This window comes from Eretmochelys imbricata, chromosome 19 (genome assembly GCF_965152235.1).
Source record: "Eretmochelys imbricata isolate rEreImb1 chromosome 19, rEreImb1.hap1, whole genome shotgun sequence".
Lineage (NCBI taxonomy): Eukaryota > Metazoa > Chordata > Testudines > Cheloniidae > Eretmochelys > Eretmochelys imbricata.
In genome coordinates, this window is record NC_135590.1 from 4,134,792 (window position 1) to 4,161,537 (window position 26,746).

A 26,746-nucleotide genomic window follows, 5' to 3' on the forward strand; every position below is an offset into this window, starting at 1 on the left:
AATCACACACACACACAGAAGGAGACCTACAGTCACACATACACACACACACACAGGGAGATGTACAGTCACACACACTCACACACACAGAAGGAGACATACAGTCCACACACAAATATACACACACACACACACACAGAGCCAATCACACACACACACGTACAGAGGCAGAACTCTTGACCACGTCCCAACTTAGGTTATTTTTCAAATTCCTTCTGACAACTCCCCCTTGGCTGCTGCTTCCTCCTCCCTGTCAATGGAGCCCTGCACGTTCCCAGCAGCCTTTGCTAGCCCCCGGTTCCCTTTAACTCGCTAGGACTACCAGCTGCTTGCTGGGGCTAGGCCCCCCACTAGGCCCTCTGCTGCCCCTTGCTTCTGTTCCCATGAGGCTGGCTCTCTCTCTCTCCCCCCCTCGGGTAAGGGCTCCCACCCCCTAGGTACAAAATTTGCATGGAGAGTTTTTTTCTGCGACTCAGCCCTTTTGAATCCCCTGGTGACCACTTGTCCTGGGGCCTGGGAGTCGCTGTGCGTTCCAGGAACTGCGACCGCTGAAATAGCCCTTCTTATCTGTTTATGTAGCATCAGAAAATAGTCTCCCGCTAGCACTGCTGGGAGCGATAGGGTGGGCATAGGAAATCGCGAATGCCCCCGAGCGGGTCACACCAGCCTTTATAGCAACGAGGGGTGACGGGGGAAGAGACCTGGCAGGACGGGAGGGGTGGGGAGGCACTTTTACACATAGTTAGACATGAGCCCGGGGGCTGGTTGCTGAGGAATGGAAGGTTTCCCTGTGGAAACCACCGATAGAGTTTCCTAGGGATGGAGCCGAGGGTCTTACAGAAATGTATCGGGGGTGCTAGAGAGATGCCGCTAGACCCGAACGGAGTGCGAGCCCCTTTCTAAAGCCTGGTGCACTTGTCTCTAGGCCGGGTCGCAACCGCGCTAGGAAAATGATCGGTCAATGGGACTCTGCCATAAAGGCATGGAGGAGGAGGAGATTATGACGTGGCTCTGGCAAGAGGCGCTGAGTATCAGTAAGAGCCAGGCCTGCCCCGAAATGCTAACAGTCTGGGCCAGACCAACACGGGCTGGGAGAAGGGCAGTACTGTATCCTTAGCTCCTTTTTGCAGCCGGGGCCCCGAGGAACAGCCAGACTAAGCGAGGTGTCTGTGGCAGAGCGGGGCATTCCCAGTTCAGTGCTTTAACCGCATGCCCATATGTGTGTGTGTGTGGAGGGGGGGATCACATGTATTTACATACATGATGCATGTGGGTTTGGCATGGGAGCACTGAGTGCAAGGTGGCCTGTATGAGGCCGTGGGGACAGCAGCCCTGCCCATTGAGAGAACCAATGAGATGCGGGGTGTTTCGAGACAGCTCCTGGCCGGGGGTGGGGGGGTCTTGTTTCCCGCTCTCACTAAAACCCTCCTGCATGGTGACTGTTCAGTAGCTGTATTACGGTCGTGCCTAGTGGCCACAGCCCCATTGTGCCAGGTGCTGTACAAACCGGACAAAAAGAGAGTCCCTGCCCAAAGAACTTACACGCGAATAGGAGAGACCACAGGAGGTTACAGCAGAAAGAACTCCCCTGTTCCAGCCCTTTTATGCTAGGTGAAAGGGCTGGCGTGGTGTAAAAGGGGCCCTCAAACCCCAGGTCCAGCCTGGTGAGGCGGGCCCTGGCACTGGCCCTGTGCCAGGCATCCATAAGGTGCCCTCCCAGGAGTCCCTTGCAATGACTAGCACAGGGTGTGTTCAGCAGCAGGCTAGTGGAGATTCCAGGCTGCTCTGTAACCAGGGAGGCTGCCGTAAGTTAGACAGGCCCCAGGGCTGGCTGCGTTACCTCGGGGATCACACCAGGCTCCGGAGCAGCTGAGGTTGGGGATGGCGTAAAGCCACCTTAGCCCCCCCCCACTTCCCATGGGCTGCAAGTTTGGGACAGCACAGACTGTTACCTACAGCGCTTTACAGGCCTTGGGATGTAGGTAGCTCAGGATCATTCATCTGACTTTACAGATGGGGAAACTGAGGCACAGAGAAGCGATATTCCTTGCCCAAGGCCACACAAGAGGCTAGTGCAGAGCTAGAAATAGATCCTAGCCCTCCTGAGTCCCAGCCACGCGATTGTAAACACTTAGCTAGGCAGGAGCATGGTTAAGTGCCTGGGCTTTTTTTTAGGCTACAGCATCTGAGCTGACATGTCTGCACATCCCCAGGTCCAGGCTGTGCTTTGTTTGGTGTTGCTCTGTGGGTGTTATCAAGAAGCTGTTTCCTGAGCTCTGAAAAGAACGGGCGGGATCGACTGGCCGGACCCGCCCCACGCTATCACACAAAGGCAGCCGCAGCCCTGCCGTCAACTTTGTATGGCAGGAAAAGTGGGACCATCCAGTTTGCAAACTCCAAGGACAAAAACATGGCAACAGAATCTGTTACCAGGAGACAACACGAGCGTGTCAGCCAATCCTGGGCTGGACTTCTCCCATCAGCACCCCGTGCATCCCCGAATTATGGATGTGCTGGGATCCAATCACATCGCTCCTCTTCTGCACAGGACACTCCCTCTGATGCTTAGTTGCCCTTTGACTCCATCCTAGAAAGATTATTCACTTAAGCATGTTCAGTATCATTATCCCCGTTTTACAGATGGGGAAACAGCGGCACAGCTTGGGGCAGGCTGTCATTGAACTGTTCTATGGCCATTTGGAAGAGGCAAGAAAGGCTCCCACAGAGCCAAGCTGGCTCCTTCGGGAGTCCCGCCGAAAAAGCATCTACTGCCCCTCACCGGCAGACGTTTCTGCCCAGCCTGGTGCAGCTGTGTGTGCCACACGGCCGTGGAAACCATGAAAGGTGCACCGGAACGGAGTTCAGACATCCCCCCAGCCAGGACGCTGGCACGGCAGAGGTGGAGGAATAATGTGGCTTTCCAGCCAACGCAGAGCCCTCAGGGTGAAAGGGATGTTCCACTCGTTGCATTGCCTATGGGTCTCAGCCTGAAAGCACTTACCACCAAGCAGCATGCTTACACCCCACAGGAGGCGGTATGGGGCTGGGCTGGGGGTCAGGTGGTGTTACCGAGCTGCCGTGTGATGTTCAGCGTCCTCCCTCCTGTTTCCCAATTTCCATTGCAATCTCTGTGGGGCAGGGACTGTTTCTTAGGATGTGTCCATTCAGCACCTAGCATACTGGGGCCCCGAGCACGGCACCATGCTCCTCTGGGGTTTAAATCACAACGCGGCATCTAGCTCATCAACCCAGACCCAGTGATGCCATGGTGCCAACCAGCTCCGCTCATGGCCCAGTTCATCGGTACCACGGGCCAGCTCACTGCCCTGCGGCCCCGCTCTCCCCTTGGCTGCTGCACAGAGGGAGCAGAGGCCTCGGTGCTGAAGTGTATTATCTCCCCGCCAGGCCTGTGCAGAGGGGAGAGCAAGTGGTTCATTTCCATTCACCACCCTTATCAGCTGCAACCTTTTATTTGCACAAGGGCCGACTGCCCTCCTTCTAGGGAAACAGGCCGTGTTGGTGTCACTCCAGGCACATGGACAGAAGCAGGGCCTGGTTGTCTCCTCGGCTCCCAAGCCTGCCCTGGCTGGCCCCTGGAAATGGCTCGCTGTGAAAATTAACTCCTCTCTGTTGTTCTTGGAGTGCAATGAAGGCAGCTTCCCACAGCTGTGCGAGCCCCTGGCCAGCACTTCGGGTCACTAGGGCAGCCAGGGCCAGCCTCATCATAACACAAAACAATAGCATGCCCGACAGCATTATTATTCTAGCTCACCTCACAGCCAGAGCTGGCACTGGGAGCTCAGAGGCTAGGGCAGGGGTGGCTGCAGGTTTCAGACAAGGGGGCTCGCGGCTGTCTTGTTTTTCACCTTGCTGGAGCAGTGGGAAAAGCCTGAAGCCCCGGCTGTGCCAATGAAAATATTCACTCCAGGCCAGGAGAGGGAGCAAAAACAGAGAGCAATACAAATAAACAGCAGACTAAGCACTCGGGCTGTTGTTGACCAGGGGTGTCAGAGGCATCTGTACAGTTACCTTTCACACAGGCATTTCCTCTCCCTTCGCACGCTCAGGACTCCTCTCTTTGGAGAGCCAAGTGTGTGTGTGTGTGTGTGTGTGTGTGTGTGGAGGGGGTTATCATCAGTATTACGATAGCACCTAGTATTATACATGGGGAAACTGAGGCAGAGCATGGGGACGTTTTCAAAATAGTTCACTGACAGGATAGAAATTCTCCCCCAACCCAGGACTGGCTCCAGTGGGAATCCCTCCGGAAAAGCATCTACTTCTCCTCCCTGACAGACATTTCTGCATATCCGTGTGTGTCATGCATGATGGTACCTCACAGTAGCACCCTGCGAAGGATGCAGGGCCTAACTGGTGTCTCACTCGCACTCGTGTAACTCTAGGGATTCCTAGTGAGCTTAGTGATATTGTAGTAGGCTATTATCCATTTTACAGGTAGGGAACTGAGGCCCAGAGAGACTAAGCTACTCAGCCAAGATCAAACAGGGAGTTTGTGGCAGAGCTGGGGATTGAACCCAGCTCTCCCAAGTCACAGACTAGCACCTGAAACTCATGACTAGCCCACCTCTCTTTGGAAGGGCAAAGCCACCAGCACCTCCCCACACACTCTTCTGCCATCCCTACTAATAGCCAGTATCTTGTACTCAGGCTGTATGTAGCCTCACGCCTGAAGCACACAATGTAGATAAGCGTTAGCCTTACCTAGCAGATGGGGAAACCAAGGCACGAAGACTTGTTCCAGGTCAGGTGGCGCATCTGTGGCAGAACTAGAAAGATGGCCCAGACAAACCAGGTCTTCTGCAGCCCAGCCCCATCACTAGAGTCACTTGCCACAGCTGTGAGATTTATAGAGGAGAGAGCATCACCGGCACTTGAACAAACTAGGAATCCTAGCAGGAGAGAGCTAGGGTGGGAATGAAAAAGGCAACCTTCCTAGTAGAGGAAGGGGTCTGCTCCCTGTTGCTAAGCCTGGGTTCTTCAATCTAGCAGTCTATTCGCTCCCCCCACATCAAGAGAGTTGTTTACTACAGTTTCCAAGTAAGCAACAAGGCTGCATCAGTGCCACTGAGGGCATCAGCATCTGTGTTAGTTGCAATAATGCACAAGAAAGGACCCAGAGCTCGACTCTCAGGTGCCCCACTGGAGCAGGCAGGGCTGGCAGGCAGTTTGAGAGAAAAGAGACCCTTCTGCCTGTACCCTGAGCACATTCAATGTGAAACCAAGCGGTTAACACAGGAGCTCAGTGCCATTTTTACAGGCATAGGGCATCTATGGCCTCACTCTATTTCCTTCCACAGCTGACTTTTTGCAGTGCTACTGTTCCCATCTGCTCATCCAGCACATGAATTCAGCTCACAGCTGGAGGGGGGTGGTGGGGGGAGGAAAGTGCGTGGTTCAGAGTTATTTTTGAAACCCTTTTTACACAGCAGTTTGCCAGAGAGAATGGCCCGTTCTGGTGTATTTTAAGCCCTGCGGTTATAGAAGCAGAAAACAATATAGGAGTTTTAGCTTATCTAGAGCCCATTTCCACCTATTATGTGAGAACGGGTGAGTCCACGGCCTGAATTCCACTTCACCACTGTACCTTGGAGAGCACACGAACAATACAAGAGAGGCAAGGATGGTAAGGCTGGCCTAGCCCCCAGGCCAGTCCCCTGCGAAACAGCCCTAGGACAGTCTCCACTCAAGAGTCTGAACTATTAGTCAGAGTTCCTCCCCGGCACAGGCTCTGTGAAGCCAGGAATATAGTCACCCTAAGATTCATAGACCCCAAAGCCAGAAGGGACTATTGTGATCATCTCGTCTGACACCCTGTATCGCAGATGCCCGAGAACACCCCCCCCCCCAATAACTCCCAGAGCAGACCTCTTAGAAAAACATCCAGCCTCGATTTTAAAACGGTCAGGGACAGGGAATCCCCCCCCACCCTGGGTGAGTTGGGCCCGTGGTTAATTACTCTCAGTGTTAAAAATGTACACCTTGCCAGTCTGAATGTGTCTAGCTCTCGTTTCACACATTGGAGAACGGGTTCTTCAATCTAGCAGAGAAAAGCATACCATGATCCAATTTTTTTCTCCCCATGTAGGTACTGTAACCAAGTCACCCCTTAACCTTCTCTTGGTTAAGCGAAACAGACTCAAAGAACTCAGTCACTAAGGCAGGGTTTCGAATCCTTCAATCATTCCCATGGCACTTCTCTGAACCCTCTCCAATCCATCAACATCCTTCTTGAATGGTGGGGACCAGTTCTCCACACAGCACTCCAGCAGGGGCCACATCACTGCCAAAAATAGAGAGGAAATAACCTCTCTACTGCTCCTTGAGATACCTCTGCTTATAGGTCCCAGGATTGCCTTAGGCCACAGAGTCACACTGGGAGCTCATGTTCAGCTGATCGTCCACCACAACCCCCCCAAATCTTTTTCAGTTCCCTGCTTCCCAGGCTAGAGATCCCCACACTAGGAGTAGGGCCTCCTTTGTTCTTAGATGTATACATTTAGCCCTATTAACACACAGGGCTCAGTTTACCAAGCCATCCAGCTAGCACTGAATCAGTGATCTGTCCTCTTCATTAGTTACCACGCCCTCAGTTTTTAGGGCATGTGAAACCCCGCCCCCCTTAACTTTATCACTGGCAGATTGATTTCACTGTGACTAAGGGCTACATAGGGAGGCTGCTTGTGAGGAAGGGCTGAAGAAAGGCTGCTGAGCCATGATACGGGGGGTTAAGGCAGTGAGCTATAGCTGGGGTACACCCGTATGGAGGGAATTGAGGTCATTCCCATTCTTCATATGTCTGGTCAGCACCTGGAGTTGAAGTTCAAACAAGACCATTTCAGCCCAAGTCGTGCATGATGAGATCGCCACATTTACTAGACCCCAGGTTAATTTATAGCATCAGGCGAAAACTTCATTCGAAGTGCGCTGCTGATAGTGACAAAAAAGGCAAGCCAAGTAACCCAGCATTTCACAGTAAAAAGCTGGGAGCATTAGACTGAGAAGCACCGGACTAGACGCGTTACACTAGATCTGTGAGAAAGCACCACACAGACACGGCAGGAGGTAGTTTATGTCAAAGTTTTATTTGACAAAAATGTAACATTAAGTCTGCCAGAAAGAGCTGAAGACCAACTTCCATCTGCTCCTCTCTCAGCCTGGAGCGTGTGCACTTTGGTGAGATAAGAATACAGACTGAGCAGGCATCTGTGGTGGTTTGGCTTACATTAAAAATGGAACAAACAGTCAGAAGGACATAAGGCTAGACCCTTTTGGTTTCACAGCTTTGGGATTATTCAGGCACAATTCACTGGAGCCTGCTCTCTTGAGGAGGGACAGCAGGTTTCCCTTAGCCCACCACCCTCCCAGCATGTCACACCCCAGCAGGAGAGGACATTGGTGCAAACAAACAAAGTTACTGGATTTTTTTTCCTACCCCTTTTTAAAATTAAGATGTTTTGGGGGTGACTTGGGTGCTCATTAAAGTGAAATAATCAACAGCCTAAACAGTGCGGATGAACACTCTGCCAGGCAGCTCCATACCTCAACCCCCGCCACCCCCACAGCTACTCCAGCATCAGATCTCTGCCGGCCAGGAGTTGCCCGTTCTGTTGACTGGTGCAATCAGTCCCTATCGGGGAGCCCAAGGCAAGGGAACCTAGGAAGAGCGTGATCAGCCTTAAACCCCTGCCCCCCCCCACGTCAGTGGTTCTAGGTCTCTGAATGGGGCAATTCACTTACAACAGCAAGGCTCCCCTCCACCCTGGCTGAATCTGTGGGCAGCCCCATTCCGGCAGAGGCCCTGTGCTCACACTCCACACGTGAAGGCCCTCATTCCCAGGAGAATTGAGCACACAGTGGGATCCCTGTAAAGCAGCTGGGAAGTGAACACTCGCACTTAGCACGAGCCAACCGACAGCTTACCAGAGCCAGGGGCAAATACTGGGCTTTGAAGCTGCAGTCGTTTTAAAGTCAGACCAGCAGGTTAAAAATAAAAATAAAAATTAACCAATGGAAATCTGTGCCTCAGAAATGAGGCCACCTGGGGCAGAGGACCAGGGCTGTTACTGGAGCTACCCATGGGGATCCCTTACACCTATAAATACATGGACAGCAAGTTACTCTGAACATACATGGGGAACAGTGCTTATAACTTTGCTCTGGGGCAACAGAACTCAGGGGAGTAGGTGTTAAGTCCTGTGATACGTCCTTTCCTTAGTGCATCAGAGTTTCCTCACCCTGGGCAGGCACCTCAGCTTGGACGGATAAGCTACTGAGTCATTCAACTTGGTGTGGCAAGATCTAGATGTTGGGATTATTTTGTCAGGTGACCCAGAAGAAGAGATGTTTGGTTTATGAGCAGGACCAGCTGCTTTGATTGGCACTCCAGTGCCCCCAACCCCACATTAATTCTTACAGCAAGCTGCCCAATGGAATTTCTAGGCTGGTGCCAAACGCTTGCAGCTGCTAAGATCTCAGAGGCAAATAGGCTTCCCCCACTGCCTCCTTTAGAAGGACAAATTGTTGACCTAGGCTGAGCCAGATTAACTCCACCGGTTCGGAATTAAAGGTCTTGGCTAGAGAGATTTAGAGTTTAGGTTACAAAGCACAGCTCTGATCAGAGCTGATGGAAACCATTGAGCAGGAAAGGGAAATCTCCCCTAGTTATAGTAAGGATATTTCCCCACATATTGCCCCAAAGACGCAGTCGCTGGTCCACCCCAAGGCAAAGCACCTTGGATTTGAACGCAAGCTGCATAATATCCCAGGCAGCTTTCCACTGAAGATGCTTCTGTAGCTGAAGAAGGGATTTTGTTTGGTTTCCATGTCTACACAGTTTAAAAAAAGAAAGCAACAGCTCTCCCGGGACTGCAGCTGGAGAAAGGCGAATGTATTGGTATCACGTGACATCGGTTACTTAGGGTCTTTTGTACAGACAAAGGCACCAGAGAATAACCCTCCCCAAGGGAGCCTGAGGTACGTTTTGCCAGCAGAATGGTAGGAAGGGTCCTCGCACCCTGTAAACTTCAGCCAGCTGGCTACAACGCAACGCAATTGAGCCACGTGCACGTCCTATGGCAAGACCAGTCTGCAGAGAGGTGCACATACCTGAAAGCACATCTACGGCACCCACACTTTAAATACACAGACACACAATGAACAGTGGAGAGCAGGAGGTGCCTGCTAGTTAACCAAAGTGGGTCGCCAACAGGAGCTTTTGGGTTTGGTTTTGTTTTTAAAGCCTCTATAGCAAACAGGTCCTATGGCCAAGATGCCCAAGAACCAGAGTGTCCCCTCGTTCAATGGCCAAAGGATACCCCCCGAGACACAGCAGCTTGGTTTCAGTGCTCTCCTAGACGTACTGCTTCTTGGAAGCAGAGCTGCCAGGCCGGCTGGCCTGCCTCTCCTGCAGGGGCTGGGCTCCTGGGGCGTAGGACTCAGGAGAGGGCTTGTTGCCACTGCGCAGAGCCAGGTTCTCCTCGGTGTTGAAGTTGGCCCAGTTCTGCTCGCTCGACAGCTTGTTGTAGGCCAGGTAGGGAGGGGAGTGGCTCTCGCTCAGGGGGAGGTAATGGCATTGCTTGCTGTCTGGGAAGGAGTCTATGTCCACAGCTGGGCTGGGAGAGGAGGTGGCCTTCCTCACGCTGCTGAGCAGGTTCTTGCAGCAGAGGTGGAAGAGTTCCAGGAGGTTGAGGCCCAGGGAGATCATGCCCACCACCATCATGAAGATGATGAAGATAGTCTTCTCAGTGGGGCGGGAGACAAAGCAGTCCACCTTGTGGGGGCAGGGGGCCCTCTCACACACGAAGATGGGTGGCATGAAGAAACCATACAGGTACCACTGGCCTAAGAGGAAGCCGGCCTCGAAGATGCTCTTGCAGATCACGCTGATGACGTAGGTCCACATCAGGGAGCCACGGATCTTGATGTGGCCGTCCTCCGCCACGCAGATCTTGGACATCTTCTTCTGTACCACCACCAGAGCCTGCTCCACCTTCAAGTCTTTGATCTGCGCCGCCCGGAGCTCGCTCTCCCGCTGCTTCAGCTTCTCCTCCCGCCCTGAGAGGTAGATGACGTGGCCCAGGTAGACCAGGGTGGGGGTGCTGACAAAGAGGAACTGCAGCACCCAGTAGCGGATGTGGGAGATGGGGAAGGCCTTGTCGTAGCACACGTTGACACAGCCCGGCTGCTTGGTGTTGCACAGGAAATCCGACTGCTCGTCCCCCCACACTGATTCCCCGGCCAGGCCCAGGATAAGGATCCTGAAGATGAACAGCACGGTCAGCCAGATCTTCCCAATCACTGTTGAGTGCTCCTGGACCTGGTCCAGCAGCTTCTCCAGGAAGCCCCAGTCCCCCATCTTCTAGGGGGTCTTGTGCTATTGATGGCAGAGAGAGAACAAGAGTTAAGTCAACCTGACAGTTTGACCTTTCAGCCCTTGTTTCCGTGAAAGCCAGAGGTAGGAGATACACGGGGCTTCCCAGATTGCCACATGGCCTGGCAGCACTCCCCACCACTCTGCTCCATGGCTAGTGCGCCGTTTGACTAGGAACCCAGACAAGGGCCAGAGGGACACCACAGCCTGCCCACCCCCAGCCTGAGCCGGGACGCTGGGTTTTAGCCAGCTCCGCATGCAGTTCTTGGGTTCTACGGAGCTACGTTTAACGCTGTGTGTGCTATCGCTTTGAGGACCAGGTAGCTCTGCAGGAGAGGAAGGACTCAGATGGGCAGCTCGTGTTAGGTGCTAACTGGCTGGTGAGGTTGGGCTTAGGGTTGCCAGCTTTCTAATCGCACGAAACCAAACACCCCTTCCCCGAGGCCCTACCCCTTCTTGCTCTATCCCCCCTCCCTCCATTCACCAGGCTGGGGCAGGGAGTTGGGGTGCAGGAAGGGGGTGTGGGCTCCAGCTGGGGGTGCAGGCTCTAGGGTGGGGCCGGGGATGAAGGGTTTGGGGTGCAAGAGGGGGCTCTGGGCTGGGATTGGGGGCATGCAGGCTCTGGGAGGGAGTTTGGATGCGGGAGAGGACTCTGGGTGGGGCAGGGGTGCAGGAGGGGGGTCAGGGTCCCAGCTGTGCTTACTGCAGCTCCCAGAAGCCACGTCGTGGCAGCCCCTAGGCGCATGGGCAGCCAGGGAAGCTCCATGCGCTGCCCTCAAACCGCAGCTCCCACTGGTTGCGGTTCCTGGCCAAAGGGAGCTGCGGAGCCAGCACTCGGGGTGGGGGCAGCGCGTGGAGCCTCCCTGGCCGCCCATGCGTCCCGGGGCCACGAGGTGCTGGTGGCCGCTTCCGGGCACCGCACGGAGCTGGGGCAGGCAGGGAGGGAGCCTGCCTTAGCCCCGCCCACCAGAGCCACCAGGGTCCCTTTTCGACCAGGCATTCCCATCACAAACCGGACGCCTGGCAACCCTAGTCAGGCCTCAGTGGAGCACAAGACATTTTGTTCCCAGCTGAAGCCCGGGCAGGAGTTTGCTATGCTGGCTTAGCCATGCCATCAGAGCATAGGGAGGGCTACTCCCTCCTGGGAGCCCTGGGCTAGTTATGGGACCTTAAAGCTGATCACTGGGGATTCAAGCGGCTACCACCTCTGCCAAAATACTAGGGCTGCAGCAAGATGTCAGCCTTCCAGAGACTCAAGCCCCCACACTGGGAGACCACAAATATCCAGCAGAGAAAGCTACACTAGCTAGACAGCATTAGCCACTGAAGCAAGGGGGGGGGGATGGGACACCCCCTCTCACCTGGTGATTGCAGGGTGCTGATAAGCCTGGTTAGATGAATAGACAAGTGCAGCTGTAACAAGGGTCCATCAGAAAGCAGCACCTGACAGCTGGGAGCAGGCTGTTTTTAGTTAAAGGTGCAGGGCCATTTAAGGGCAGCCCTCACCTTCCTGGCCAGCCACCAGCACTGCCCTCTTAGCACTGCGAAGCATGGGTGCCCCTGGAATTTAGGGGCTTAGCACAGCCTTTCTCCCACCAGCCCTTGGCAACAGCTCCAGCCAAAGGGTGTCCAGCCGAGAAGCCACTGAGGCAGGACATAGACTTTAGCGGTCCCTTGGCTTCTTGTAAGAGCTGGGTTGGTGCCACAGGGCAGGTTCGTGCCAAGGCATCCAGGTGCCCCGTGGGTCATCTGTCCCTGAGCAAGGGCATAGGGCAGCAGCCCACACCTGGGTGTAAGAGGTTAGAGACGGACCAGTCCCCCCTCTCTTTAGAAGCCTCCCTTGCAGATGAGCTGGAGGCTGGGCATAGGCAGCTGTGTCACTGCTGTGTGCCCCCCTTTTGACAGCCTTACTGAGGAGCTCGTTAGAGACACAAAAGCACTGGGGCTTAAGCAGCCCTCTTGGACAGGAGCCCAGCCTTCCAGGCAGCACCCCTGTCTGGGCGAGAAAGTGGGGGGGGGGGGGGGAGAAGAGCACAATTTGAAAGCTCCAGGTGCACTATCCTTCTCCCCAGGGTCACAGCAGCAGACAAAGCAGAGACCCCCCCCCCCACTTTACCACTTTCTTACCCTTTGGGGTGCAGAGTTTAGTTACTCAGAGCCCAACTCAGCAGAAACAGACTCTGATGTTAATCACCCAGGAAAGTCAAGGCAGCAATAGAGAGACAAGGCATTTCAGCCCCAATTAACTGCCCAAAGGGGAGATTCACTCACTCAATTCCTTCCCAGGGTCTCACTCACTTTCCAAGGGCACTTCAGAGCTAAGCACAGTAGCCACCCGCACGGGACAGAGGCTCCTGCAGCACCATGCCCCTAGCCTAGAAAGCTCATTTGTAAGGAACACCTATCAATTAACCAATTAAGGGGTCTGTTGGCTCTTTAAAGCAAGGACTCACAATGGAGACGGGTTGATGGGGCCAGATGCAGTCATGAAAGGGTTAAACTGAGGCAGCCTGGTGCGAAGCCAAGGGCTAAGGCATGCATCACCTGAGCTCAAAGGTGCATGCAGGGGGCTAGGACACAGACCTCCTTTGCATTCCCCCATCCCCTTCCCTGCAGCAACCCTCTGGTTTGCAGCATCTGGGCTGAGCCCCTGTCCCCAGTCCCAGCACCTTGGCCAGCCCAGCCATGCCCCAGAGCAGAGGGGCTGCTTGACAGAGGGACCCAGCAGCCAGCTGGAGTCTGGTGTTTACTCACCGAAGCCAGGCACAACTGGGTGACTTCAGGCCCAGGCTCCCTGCTGGCCCACAGGCTGGGAATCAAATGCTCTGCCCCAGGTGGGGCAAGGGGGTTACAACCTGTGGCTCTTTACGCAGGAGGCTGTTGCTCCCACCGAATCCCTGAGACTGTTAGAGAGAAGGAGGAAACTGACCCTGGATAGAGTTACACAGGGGGGCGGGGGGAGGAGCCGCAGGAAACTGGGGGTTGGTAAAGTTAATAGTTTGGCTGCAGAGCCCTCCTTTAAAGGGGCAGCTGCTTTGGCAGGTGTGCGGGGGGACTTTATTCTTTTCCTGGCCGCGGATTCAATGTGAAATCAGCGCAATACTGGGGGAAGAGCAGAACGGCGGGCGGGGGGAAGCGGCTGCGGGGACGGGGGGAGAGTGGCCCTGCTGGGCTCCCTCCTCTTTCACAGGGAGTCGCAGACGGGGCCAGGGCAGCCTGGAAATAGGAAATGGAGGAAAACAAGCCAGACAGGGCTGAAATAATACTCCTATCAGGCCAGGGCAGGGCCTCCCCCATGGAGCCAAAACTAACACGGTGAAGGGCTGCTGGGAAGATCCCGGGCCAGGGACCTGAGCTATGAGAGTCTGGTGACAACCAGGCCTCTGTGGGGGCATCGCCCCTGATTAAGCTCTGTTTTCGGGGCCGTCTTCCCCTGAAGCCAGGGAAGACCTCTGGCATTTGAACCAATGCGCCGGTGCACAAGTGACTTAGGCTGGGGGCTATGGGAGCCGGGAGCCTAGGAAGTGCCCCGCTCAGATGCTTTGCCAAGGGTCCGTTCCCCCCTCGTCTAGCTCCCCCTTGTCCTAAGGGGTAAGGCCCTGGCCCAGAGCTCACATGGGACTCTACTTGGGGGGTTGAGCTTGCAGCTAGCAGGGGGGTGAAGTTGAACAGCTCTCTCTGGGCTGCTGCTGGGGCTGGTGACATACGCAAGGGTTTGGGACGATCTGAGTTCAGGAGCAGGTCAGACTGCTCCCAGCTGGGCCTGATCCACCATAAAGGGCCTGATCCTTCCACCCTCGCTCGCACTGAGCAGCACTTACCTGGGAAGCCCCATGGATTTCGGCAGGGACTAGTCACCTGGCTGAGGGCTGTGTGACGGCAGTGAGGGGTGCAGGCTCAATCACACGCTCAGGGAGGTGAGGGAGGAGGTGACTGGCTCCCAGGGAAGGGCTGAGCGAGTTGAGAGCTGCAGGCAGAGGGGATGGAGGGATGGCTGCAGCCAAAAGGGAGGGGGGCACTTGCAGGTTCCATGGCAAGGGGGCACGAGGTTGATTATTGCAGGGGAATTGGCCCAGAGGTGGCTAGTAAAGGAAGACGGGGCTGAGGACCAGGGTTAGAGGGTTCTGACGACCAGGGTTAGAGGCTGACCATGACCACAGGTGGTAAAGCCCTGACCACACTAGGAGCCCTGGGGTTTAAAAACAGGTTAATTAAATCTGGGTTGGTAACTCCTTTTAGAACGAGCCGTAGGATTTCCCTAATCTAGACAGGGCTGTTCTCTCTGCCGCACTCCGAATCTCTCTCATGCACACACGTGTACACACACACACGCACCCCTCGTAGGGCAGCATTCCACACCCACGTTACACTCTCTTTGCACGAGGGTACATGACAGCACCCTGCACGCGCTGTGAGGCGAGGCACAGCCAAACCCATAATCTCGCTCTCTGGCTATAACCTGCCCTGCACACACATTTTGTACCAGAGCAACGTGTTGGTTTAGGGGGGTGATTCCCCCCCCCCCCATACAATTGTATTGGCACAAGCCCTAATTCTGGGGACAGCTGTACCAGTATAAAGGTGCTTCTACCAGTATATTCCCCGTCCCCTCTGGTCTGTTGCATTCCTAACTGCCCAGGTACTTGGTTGTTAGCGAGTAGCACCACCCTTTGGACAGAACGAGAAAGGCACGAGCAAGAGGAATTCGGATCATACAGGGTTTTAAAAGAATGAAAAGACTTTCCCCCCCTCCAGTTTATTCTCATCCACCCAAATAAGCCACCATCCCTCCCCCTCTCCTTGCTCTCTGCCCTCCCCCAAACAGAGGTGATACTTTTGGGCTGCTGTTTTCCAACCTGGGTCCCTAAAGTTCAGCTCCTAAATCCATATTTAGGCTACTAGATGAAAGTGGCTTTATTCCCAGAGGTACCGAGAGGCCACAGGTCCCTGGCTCAGCAGTGGTGCTGGTGACTCCTTCAGGCTATGTGGCTACTCTCAGCAATTTTTCACTAGCCAGGTGCCTCCATTTTCCTGCACTGCTTCTTGAACTCCCTGTTGGGCAAATTGGTTGGATTCTGAGAGGAAAGACACTGAATTCTCAGGCCTGTCTGAAATGTGGGTGATTTCCAGCAGATCAGGTTCAAAGCCTCTCTCCATATAAGGTACTTATCCAGCCCCACTCACCGTAGTCTCTGAGCACCTCACGGTCTGTAATGTGTTTATCCTCACAACGCCCTGTGAGGTAAGGAAGTGCTGTTATCCCCATTGTATAGATGGGGAAACTGAGGCACAAAGTGACCCAAGATCATGCAGGGGGTCTGTGGCAGTGAAGGGAAATGCACCCAGGCCAACACCCTAATGACTGGGCCATCCTCCCCCGCCCCCCCCAAGATCTAGGTTTATTTCCATTTCCAATAGCGCGTGTGTCTTAGGCTGCTTGGACACTTTTGAAAATGTCCCCCAGGATCAATCTGGGCCTCAGTTCCCACCTGTACAATGGACGTGACAGCCCTGGCCTGCCTCACTGCGGTGGTTTGGGAGAATAAATACCTTCAAAGATTAGGAGGTGCTCAGATACCATGGCCACGGGGGCCACATAGCTACGTTAGACAGATGTGGCAATTCGGCAGGCTATTGGTCCGGTTTTAGGCCAGACGATCCTGCTTTTCTAAAGTTTCTCCCCCGTCTGGTACTGAGAAAAACCCAGACGTGGTTTTGTCCCGTATCGGACGGGGAGGGAGGGGGCACCATTTTGAAGAGCGTGCAAGGTTATGCCAGTGGGGCAAGGTGGTGTGCACCTCAAAATGGCATCCCCCTGAGCGTGATCTTGCCTGGTAGCAGCGGAGTATCCGCCATTCTGGGGATGAGGGGCGTGGCCAGTCTCGCGGCAGTAAAACCGGCAGGACTGATGTCCCCACCCAAACCTGCAGGGGGAGCCGGCGTGTCTGATGGCAGCGCAAGGAGCTGACGTCTGCTGTGGAACAGCCAGCACCCACTGGGTGCAACGGAGTCCGCCAAGGAATTGCTTACAGGACCGTGCTTTTAGCAACAGGCAGACTCAGCCACCAGCCTTTCCTGCTCCGCCTGGCACACGGCACTCAGTGGGCGGGGAGGGTGCTGAGATGGTGCAGAATCAGAGCCCTTGGACAGGGGTTGTGTTTTCCCCAGTGGGGGATTCTTCACCAGATTGATCCCTGGGTGGCACTGGACCAACGGAGGATTCCCGCAAAACCACTGGTTCAAAAGAGGAACCTCAGAGTTACAAACACCCGAGTTACGAACTGACCAGTCACCCACACACCTCATTTGGGACCAGAAGGATGCAATCAGGTGGCAGCAGAGACAAACAAAAGCAAATACAGCACAGTGCTGTGATAAACGTGAACGACCAACAAAAAGGGAAAGTTGAAAAAAAAAGATTTGATGAGATCAGGAAACTGTTTCCGTGCTTGTTTCATTTAAATTACGCTGCATAAAAGCAGCATTTTTCCTTCTGCATCATGAAGTTTCAAAGCTGTATTAAGTCAGTGTTCAGCTGTAAATGTTTGAAAGAACAACCATGATGTTTTGTTCAGAGTCCTGAACGTTTCAGAGTTACAAACCACCTCCATTCCCGAGGCGTTCGGAACTCTGCGGTTCTACTGTACTTAAAAACAGCATCGTCTCTCTCATAAATAAACCTTTCCCTCGGTTAAAGGCACACGCTGATCTAATGGGATGAGCTTAATTAAACAATCAGGGGCCATAAAATGCCATCAGATTTTAAGCAGAACTCCTGCACTGGAATAACCAGGGATTTCTGCTGAAATGCCCATGGGGTATATGGCCCTGTGTCTTTAGAAAGGCATGATTCTAGATGTTCTGAACAAGGCAACAAGCTCTCAGAGAGGAGCTTCTCACGAGTAGGGCAACAGACAGAGTTTGGTTCCAAGGATCTGATCAGGTGGGGTTCAATTTCACCTTCCTAAGTCCTTTTGAATGGCGTTGATGGAGATTAGGCATGGCATGGGATGTAACTCAGCGTGAGCCAGGGAATCAGAATGTGGCCCTTAGAATATAGGCCCTGATTAAGCAAAGCAGTGAAGCATGTGCTTAATTCTTTTCACATGCTTAAGTCCCATTGGCTTCCAGGGGAGCCGAGTTAGGCCGGTGCTGAGCACTTGTGACAGACCCACCCATACTGCAGCTGACGTGTTTAATGTGCAGGGGGTTGAGCTGCAGGGCAGGGAGCTGCTCATTGGGTTACAAATAATCTTGTTGCACTCAGCTCAGGCTCTTTAGCAGGGGGTCTCTTTCAGGAGGCCCTGCTGTGTCATGAAATAGACACCAAGGGCCGGATAACCCACACGCTAATCTCTTTATCCTCAGCCACCACTCATCCCTATCGGCCGGGTGCACATGGGCCACAGACTCCCAATGCCCTCTGCCTGGGCTGGGCCAATAGGGGTCAGGATCTGTGGCCATGCAAACACAGACAATCCTAGGGCAAGTCATGTCAACCAAAGGGAACAGGTTAGTTTCAAATAGCAACTAGTGGGATTCGCCCCTGGGAAGAGGCACATTAACTAGGGTGGAGGGGCAGCGTGAAGGGTGGGGCAGGAACCTCAGCATTGCTGCTAATAATAATAGGCCTCAATAATAAATAATACTGTTTCTGGTAGCACCCCTGATGTGCTAGGCCCTGTACAAACACAAAGCAAGGGATGGTGTGGTTCCTTTATCTGATGTATGGTCATGCCCTAGCATAATTTACCCCATATTCAAACAACTCTGATTAGTAGCCTCTGGGCCAGATCCTCCTCTCCTTTTTTACATCAGTCCTACACCATTGGGGTGTACAACAATGCAGTTTCATTGGGTTTAAAGTGGTTTCTGCTGTCACTGGAGAAGTGGTGCTCGGCTGCCTTACATCAGAGCTGATGATCGGACCACTGACTTCAAAGCAGTTACTCCTGATTTATGCTGGTGTAAGCGCAGAATCAGGCCCACTGCCGCTCTTTGCAGCCTTAGCTGCTCCTAGCAAAGTTTTCTGATTGAGAATATAAAATTCCTCCGTTCCAGCGGGATTGAAGCTCGTCTCTGGCCTGTTTTCTTCCCTGGATGTTTGGTCTTTCTGCGAGTTTCTGTTTTTCCAGCGACTGACGTTCCCTTCGCTATATTTCACTCTGTGCTTTGAGCGGGTGCAGGGAACGTGGACACATGCTCTTCTCTGCACAGGCCTGGCTGTTTCCTGGGACTCATTGGCATGGGGATCTAGGAAATGCTTCGTCTTTGCAGATGCGCCCCAGAAGCGTCGTCACGTGTCAGCAGTGACAGTGCGGGACAAAATCACCAAAGCAAAGAGGATTCTGATACTCGTTGGTGATGAGGTCACTGTCTACCTTTCCCCCAGGGCTGGAGGTCTCTGGATGGCCTCTCCAGTACATCTGCCAGAATGCCTGAGCCATGACAGTGCTGGCAAGGTCAATGCTGGGTTTTCTAGGCGTGCTGGCATCTCCCAGAGGCCAGGGGGAAAGAATGACAGAGACCAGTGCTGCTCGAAGCAGGGAATTTGTATGCAGCTGAAGTCCAAGGAGTCTGGGATTTCTCTCCCTCCTTGTCTTAGAACCTGAGCCAAAGTCCAGGGGAGTTTTCCCATTGACTTCAGTGGGCGATGGATCAGCAGGGGTAGGTGCTACAGGTGCAGCCTGGTAGAAAGGAATTTCTGAACCGCCGGTACATTTGGGAGCCACATCCCACTGACCTCCGCGGAGCGCTAGGGCCTGGAATGGTGCCACGAAAGGGTTAATAGGAAAGCCTAATGGGAGGTGGGGCCCAGCAAGGGGAGTCGGTGTTTGAAGCCCCAGCTGGAGTGAGTGTTGACAGGCCCTTTGCATAGAGCCGGGGCTGTTTAAGAATAGATTAAATGGAAATCATCCCTATTTACTGTAATATTTATCAGGGGTTAGTGAATAATTGGGGCTGATCCCTTCTTGATTTCCTGGGGGGATGGAGCCTGCTTATATTGAATTAAAGTTTAATGACATGCGGCGAAGTGGCAGGCTGCAAAGTGGGCAACGCACGTCCCGGCGACGGGCCTGGGCTGATGGAACACCAGGGCTGAGCATCAGTGGGCCAGGAGCAAGGCCACGCCTACAGCCCCCCTTCCTGGTTCGGGCCCAACTCTGCTAACCCTAACCCTAACCCTTGAAGCCCAAACAGGTGAACTTGTTGGCTTGGGCTCATGCATCCATCCATCCTCAGCTGCGCCTCCTTCTATCTCTGCACTTACCCTTCTCCCCTCCTCTCTCTGTCCCATCCCTTCCGTATCTCAGCCATCCACTGCTTCACTAACCAGAGGCAGAAGAGAGTTTTCCTTTCAACGTATCAGAGACAATCCCCTCTTTTCTCCAGATTTGGCAGCAATTGTCCATGGAAATGCTTCTAACCACACCTGATCACAGTTGCACTGATCCTCTTCAAGCTGCAAGGGGGTAAAGCGATACTGAGCTGCTGACTCCCTTTGGTCTCCATTTCAATCCTGGGGCACTTTGTGTTTAGCAAACTTAAATCCAGCTCAATGTCTGTGGGCAATCTCGAGCAGGGACAGCGTGGTCCAGTGGTCAGGACCTCAGGAGACCTGGGTTCTATTCCTGACTCTGCCACTGACCTGTTGGGTGATCTTGGGCAAGTCGCTTCCCCGCTCCGTACCTCAGTTTCCCATTTCACCCTGTTCATTTAGACTGTAAGCTCTATGGGAGAAGTGTGTACATACAGCACCTACCGCAATAAGTCCCTAATAATGGGAGCAACATTCCTAAATGAGATACAGTGGTCCCGTGCTGAAATAGGCAAATGGTCCCCAGCAGAGGCCATGCCCCATCGTATACATCCCTCAGAGAAAGCAGGCATGTAGCTGTAGATAAACAATGTAGCATTTATTTGGCCATTCCATTACCTGGTTGATTACACAAATCAAATGTTTGTTTGGCCTCCGGGGGTGGGACATGCGTCCCCCAGTCCAGCAGGAAAGCTGTAAAATACAAAATACTAGTTGCGCTGCTGTGAAGCGTTTTTCGGAGCGTCCCAGACAGGAGGAGTGTGGGAGGGGCACATTTACAAAAAAGAAAACGAATGAAGTTGACTGGGTTTGACAAATCAAAACCCAACGGGATACATTCTCAGCTGGTGGAAACAGGCTATGCCGGTTCTTACCAGCTTAGGAGCTCGTCCCAACATGACTTCGACCCAGCAAACATGTTTGACAAGTAGCTGCTAAATGTTTCTTGTCTATAACGTTTTCTGAGCGGTGCATTGCCTGAGAGAGAACTCCCTGAGGCTGCAGCCGCTCGGCAAAATGGAGCGAGGGCTGGCCTGCTCTGCGCTTAAAACTTATACACGTCTGGCGATGTTGGGCAGGGGTGTGAAAAAAGCCCTCACTCATAGGGTATGTCCACACAACAGCTGCCCAGCTATGGTGCTACAGAGACAGAAGGGGTTTTTCTGTCCATGTCGTTAATCCACCCTCTGGGCGGTGGTAGCTTTGTGGATGGAAGAGTTTGTCTGTCGACTTTGCCACGCCTACACCGGGGGTTAGGCCGTGGTTTCACAGCCCTGAGCAACACAGCTAGGGCAATTTGAGTGGAGCCCAGACGCTAGAGACAAAGTCATGCTGACAAGCCCCCCAGTGCAGATGCAGCTGTGCTGACAGAAGAAGACCTCTGTCGGCATAGGGAGGTGGTGCTTTTACACAGGCAGAAAAACTCCTTCTGTTGGAGTACGCTGTGTCTACACTAGAGGGCAATGCTGGCATAGCTACGCAGGCTCTGGAGTGTAGATATAGCCCGTGAGTGGCGACCTGGCATTTATTTTCAGGGGAGGAGGATGGGGGAGTTATTAATATCAGGGGCTTGATTCTCCATTACCATGCGCCTGCTGCAGTCTGCTGCACAGTGAGTGCAAAGTGCTGGCAGATCAGAAGTAGCTGCCCTTTTTACACAGCTGTAAACAGCTGGCCCAAAAGGCTGTGTTCTCCTGCATTCACACTGGTGCCAAGTGGGTACAGAATATTACAAGGGCAACAGAGAATTGGGCCCAACATGCAGGGCAGCAGAAGCCAGGTTTAGAGGCCTGGCTGGTTGTTAACCAAAACACGGCGCATCAGAGTGGGCCTGCTTCTCATTTACATGCAGGCCATTTTACACTGCTCTGGGCGTATAAAGGGAGACAGGTGGAGCGGTGTGTGTGAATGAGGATCTGGGACTTTTGCTTTGCAGTCCAGGCGGGTCAGCTGCTGAGCTAATGAGAAATAAAACAGCACTTCTAAACAGGGTGCACCTCTGAATCTCTTTTAATCTCGTCCTCTCGCTGCAGGGAAATGTTTTCCTGGGATTTCTAAAGGAGCTGTGTGGCCATTAGGGCACAATAGTATGAGCAAACAGACTGACCTTCTCCATGCAGATCCTTCAAGGATGACATTGGTCCCTATGGCCTGATATTGACCAATCAATAAATATCAGCCTGGCAATCGACAGAGCTTAAGGTCCCAACAGAAGCCAATGTTTGCCTTTAGGACAGCCTGAATTCGTGCCAGCAGAATCCGAGACACTTGTTACTTACCTGTTCCTAAGCAAAAAAGTGCTGGTTTTGGGGTCAAAATGACTTTTTGTTTCAAAATTTAAGTTAAATTATGTAAAAATAATTTAAGTATAAAAAAGTTCAACATCAAAACAAAAGCTTTGGAAATTACCAAAAGGAAGTCTCTCATTCGACCAGATCGGAAATTCCTTTTGGATTCTCAGTTCATGAAAATTTTCATGGTTTTGACTTTTTGTCCTGATTCAGGATGGGAATTTTTTTTGAAGTCTCAAAAATTCTTGTGGGATGGGCCAACGTTTCCCAATATACACAAGCATGTGCACCATCAGCTACCCAGGACTCTATTTTAGTCAGAAACATCTTGGTGAAGTACTAAAAAAAATCCAAAGAACAAGAACTTCCTGCAAATACATATACACTCAGATTCCTCAGATCTTATGGACTTATGTCCTGTCCTAGCCAACCATGCAACATCAGTTACTGGGGTGCATGGGTATGGATTTCCAACCATGGTTAATAATAAACTCACTGGGACAGAGTCATGTCTGGTGTATTTGGACTGACACCTCAACTGGATTTGACTGGTGTTACCCCAGGGATGAATTTGACACGTTTAATTTGAATTTTGCATCCCGATCCCATTTTCAACCAGGAATGGGAGAACTCATTGGGTTTCAGCCAGAAGCTACTTGGTAATGGGGGTTTACAGAGTTAGGGAAAATGTTGAACATTACAACAGAAAACAACTTAAACCAAAAATTGTAAGGCCAGAGTCTCGGCTGGTGGAAACTGGCCTCGCTCCGTTTATGTCACCTGAGATCTGGCCCAGAACAGGTCACAAACCCCCAAACTCCACTGGGCTGTTCCGCTGCTTCTTGAAAATATACAAAACTCTTTCCCCCGCAGAGTCACTGTTATTCCTGCCACTCAGTTCAGAACGGAGAAGCTGGGCTGTGGAATCACTGTTATAGCTAGTGCATTAACTCAAGGTTTTGATCTAGGATGTTTTACTGACTAAACTCTTCCAGGCAAAGTTTAATGCCCTCCCTAGGCACCCGAAGGCACAGTGCGGGGGCTTCTTTGCTCTCTGATCTGAGTGCTTTTGGAGAGAGGTTGAAGTTTCTGAGATAGATGCAAACTACAGAGACTCTCCCAAGAGAGACACCCACAATCCCACTCTGTGCCTATGACTTTATTCCCACAGAATTGCTAGACCCCATGGACTTGGTTCTTTGGTAAGGTCACGGTTCACGGGAAAGGCCAGGATTTGCTCACTGCTTCTGTATCAGAATAAAGCCCCTTCCATCAACGTCCTAGTTAATGAACCATCCGCTGAGGTACTGAGCCCAAGCACCTCTCTACGCAACATGATGGAGTCTGCGAAGGGAGCTGGCGCTTGGGGCCTGGCAGCTGTGAGTTTAGCAGAGGGGGGAGAGAACAGCAGACAAATATTGTTCTTGGCAACTTTACATTAGTCATTTCTCCGAAGATTTAAAAGCCAGCCATCTCCTCCCTTCCCTTGTGGCCTGTCTGAGCACGTAGGAGGGAAGCTCCAACCTGCAGGATTGCATGGAGCGGCTTGATACCATGTAAATAATGAAAAGCATAGACTTTTGGATTCACACATCCTCCTTGGCTAGGCAAACCACCCACCTGTGCCCTGCATGTTAAGAGCAGCTGCAGCATATAAACCTACTGCCAGGGCCTTGTCCTTTCCGCCCGGCCCCGACAAAATGCACAACTCAGTCAGCCACGCCGAACGGGGAGAGATCCTGCCTTGGCGATGCGCCTCCTCTCCCTTGGTTTGTCATAGCCACTGAGGTCCCATTGAAATATTCCAGTAATACTTGAGGCATGGCAGGCAGCCATCTTGGAAGTCAGTTGTCCCTGGCCAACATCAGGGCTTTTCCCTCCCCCGACACGCCCTGTCAGATCACAGTCAAGTTGGGAGAGGAGGCCTGGAGGGCATCCAAAGGCTTGTTCTTGGCCTTGCCATCCTGCTGCTCCAGCTTGAGGTGGCACTGGCAGGTGGAAGCCTGGTTGTAGTTGACTAAGTGCTTGGAGTTCTTCTTCCACTTGTGTAGGCTCCGGACAGCCCGCTTGAAGATGAGGTAGAAGATCTCGCAGACGGTGAGGACAATGCAGAGGGCGGAGGCCCCCACCATGAAGTAGGTGAAGACCTTTTTCTCAGTGGGCCGGGCAATGTAGCAGTCCACGATGTTGGGGCAGGGGTCCAGGTTGGCGCACTTGACCAGGCGCGGCAGGTCAAAGCTATCCCACATCTTGTGGAGGAGGTAGAGGAAGCTGATCTCGATGGTCAGCTTGAAGAAGAGGGTCAGCAGGTAGGTCCACCACAGCCCGCCGTGTTTCTTGCCCGGGTTGCGATAGAGCTTGGGGCAGTCCTCACCGTTCTTCTCCCGGTTTTTCTTTTCCCGGTCCTCCCGGTAGGCCACGTGCATGATCACCAGCAGGGAGGGGCAGGTGACGAAGATGAGCTGCAGGGCCCAGAGGCGGATGTGGGAGATGGGGAAGTAGTGGTCGTAGCAGACGTTGGTGCAGCCGGGCTGCTTGGTGTTGCAGTCAAAGTCCTTCTGCTCGTCCCCCCACACGCGCTCCGCCGCCACCACGTAGACCAGCACCCGGAAGACGAAGACCACGGAGAGCCAGATGCGCCCAAAGGCCGTGGAGTACTTGTTCACCCCGCTCAGCAGGCCCTGCAGCATCTTCCAATCCATGGTGACGGGCCTCGGGGGAAGCCAGACTCACCTAAGTCAGAGAAAAGCAAGAGAAATAACAGATGAAGGGAACTCAATGGGAAATATCAAATGGCCAGATCCCCAGCTGGTATAAATCAACGCAGCTCAGCAGAAGTAAGCAGAGCTTCACTGATGCACCCCAGCTGGGAGCTGGTCCAAGCAGTTTTGCTCAGTGATTCTCTTGGTTTTGAAAGAACTCACATTTCTATACCTTGATCCTCACACCAGGCTGCCCCTGTCCTTGGAGCAAACACACCAGGGGGCACCCCTTTAAGAAGGGATCTGTAACTTCAACCGCTTGAAGCGGAAAAGTTCCCAGCAAGAGGGCAAAGACTATGGGGAGCAGAGCTCTGGCTGGGGAAATTCATCCATCTGCAGAAGGCCCCTCCCCTGGGATTCGGAGCCCAGGCTCCAGCCCGAGCGGGAACGTCTGCGTTGCTATTTTTAGTCCCATAGCCCGAGCCCCCCACCATGACCATCGACCCAGGCTCTGCGACTTGCTGTCATGGGTTTGGCTGGTTTTTTATTGCAGTGTGTAGACGTACCCCGAAGCCCTCGGGGCAGAGCTCTGGCTGGGAGTGGGATTTAGCCGGCAGAGTCATTGTGATAGCCCTCTGCACGGGGTGAATTGCAGCCACTATGAGTGTAGTCTCTCCCCCATGACCGATGTGGCTGCAGGGGCTCTGGTGACGGGAAGACCGGTGGCTCGGAGTCCAGGAGCTCCAGAATGGCCCCGTGTGGCTGCCCAGCTCCAGAACTGCTTACAGAGCATCTCTTTGGGGAATCTGGAAACCAGTTGGCATGCTCTCTTCCACAGCTGGGAGCAGGAATGAGGCTGAGGCTTTGCTAAGTGCCATTAGGGCCTTGCACCTGGGCTCAGGAGGGAGCAGCTCGTGTTGGCTTATGGGTTTTACCAGGCGAGAGGTGAAGTAGATCCTAGATCTGGCACCCGATACATTCTTCCTCCCTCCCTTCCTCCCTCTTGGTACAGACAGATCATCAGTCCAATCCAGACCCCGTTCCCTAGTGACCAAGGCTGGGATTTCCAAAGGGATTTAGGCCTCCAACTCTCACTGCAATTCAATGGGATTTGGGCGTCTAATTCCTTAGGCCACTCAGCACCAAAGTCAGCCTGGGGATGAGGCTAACACAGCCCACGTCAGAGCCAAGGGGAGCCGTCCCACCTGAATCCGGGCTACATCTAGGTCAGCTGGCGTCATTAACCCATGCAGTGCTGAATGTTTTCATTTAGCCTGCTGGGTCACAGCTGAATTGCGGAGTGACTCATCTGTATTGCTCATCGCCTTGACAAAGGCTTATTAGTAAGAGATGACGAATTGGGCAAGGTACCTACCTGCAAACCAAAGCACTGGACAATGAGCTGCCTGATTCTTCGCTCATTTACACTGGCGTAAATCAGGGATGACTTTACTGAAGTCAGCTGGTAAAAGTGAGTGGAAGATCAGGCCCTGAGATTCAGACATAGGGTAGGACTCCTGTGTTTCAATGCACTGAACACTGTGGAGGTAGATTTCAGCAAAAGAAATGCAAAGCCCCAAAGGCAAGCTTTCAGGGGCGTTTGGGGCAATTCCCCAATATACAAGCTATGCAGGGTCAGCCTTCACCTTACCCCAGTAAGAGAACAAAACAGGAGCCACATGAAACTGATTGCCGGAAACCAAAAACTTGGTGGAATATTTTGCAGGTTGGATATAAAACAACTAATTTATATAATAGGATTTTACTCCTCTCGATTAACAACTGGAAACAAGAGGAAGGGATCATAGTCTAGAGGGTCAGAAATGTATTAACCCTTTGCTGATATTAGGGTGTGGATCTTGCAACATGTGCTAATGTGTGACCATTCCCAGAAGAGCCAGATCCAAGGTCTTTTGGTTCTGTTTGTACAGCCCCCAGCACAATGAAGTCTTGGTCCTTGACTAGGTGCTATGATAACACACATAAATCGTAATGATAGTAACAATGCTCATAAAGGTGATTAATCACTACAGAGCAGGTGTGA

The 26,746-nt window shown here is 52.9% G+C and overlaps 2 protein-coding genes across 2 annotated transcripts; both read right to left on the minus strand.

Annotated features, from left to right (window-relative positions):
• Positions 1 to 7,082: 7,082 nt before the first annotated feature.
• GJA4 (gap junction protein alpha 4) lies at positions 7,083 to 13,298 on the minus strand. Its single transcript, XM_077837942.1, has 2 exons — positions 13,145 to 13,298; positions 7,083 to 10,393 (listed from the first exon to the last, which is right to left on the minus strand). The coding sequence occupies exon 2, from the start codon at positions 10,373 to 10,375 to the stop codon at positions 9,371 to 9,373; it is 1,005 nt and encodes a 334-aa protein (XP_077694068.1). The 5' UTR covers positions 10,376 to 10,393; positions 13,145 to 13,298; the 3' UTR covers positions 7,083 to 9,370.
• A 10,597-nt stretch (positions 13,299 to 23,895) lies between these two features.
• Positions 23,896 to 24,702, minus strand: LOC144277225 (gap junction beta-3 protein-like). The gene has a single exon (XM_077837893.1). The coding sequence runs from the start codon at positions 24,700 to 24,702 to the stop codon at positions 23,896 to 23,898; it is 807 nt and encodes a 268-aa protein (XP_077694019.1).
• Between the last annotated feature and the right edge of the window lie 2,044 nt (positions 24,703 to 26,746).

Bases quoted from the DNA above. Each gene is read 5' to 3' on its own strand.
- GJA4 (XM_077837942.1), bottom strand. From the start codon at position 10,375: ATGGGGGACTGGGGCTTCCTGGAGAAGCTGCTGGACCAGGTCCAGGAG.
- LOC144277225 (XM_077837893.1), bottom strand. From the start codon at position 24,702: ATGGATTGGAAGATGCTGCAGGGCCTGCTGAGCGGGGTGAACAAGTAC.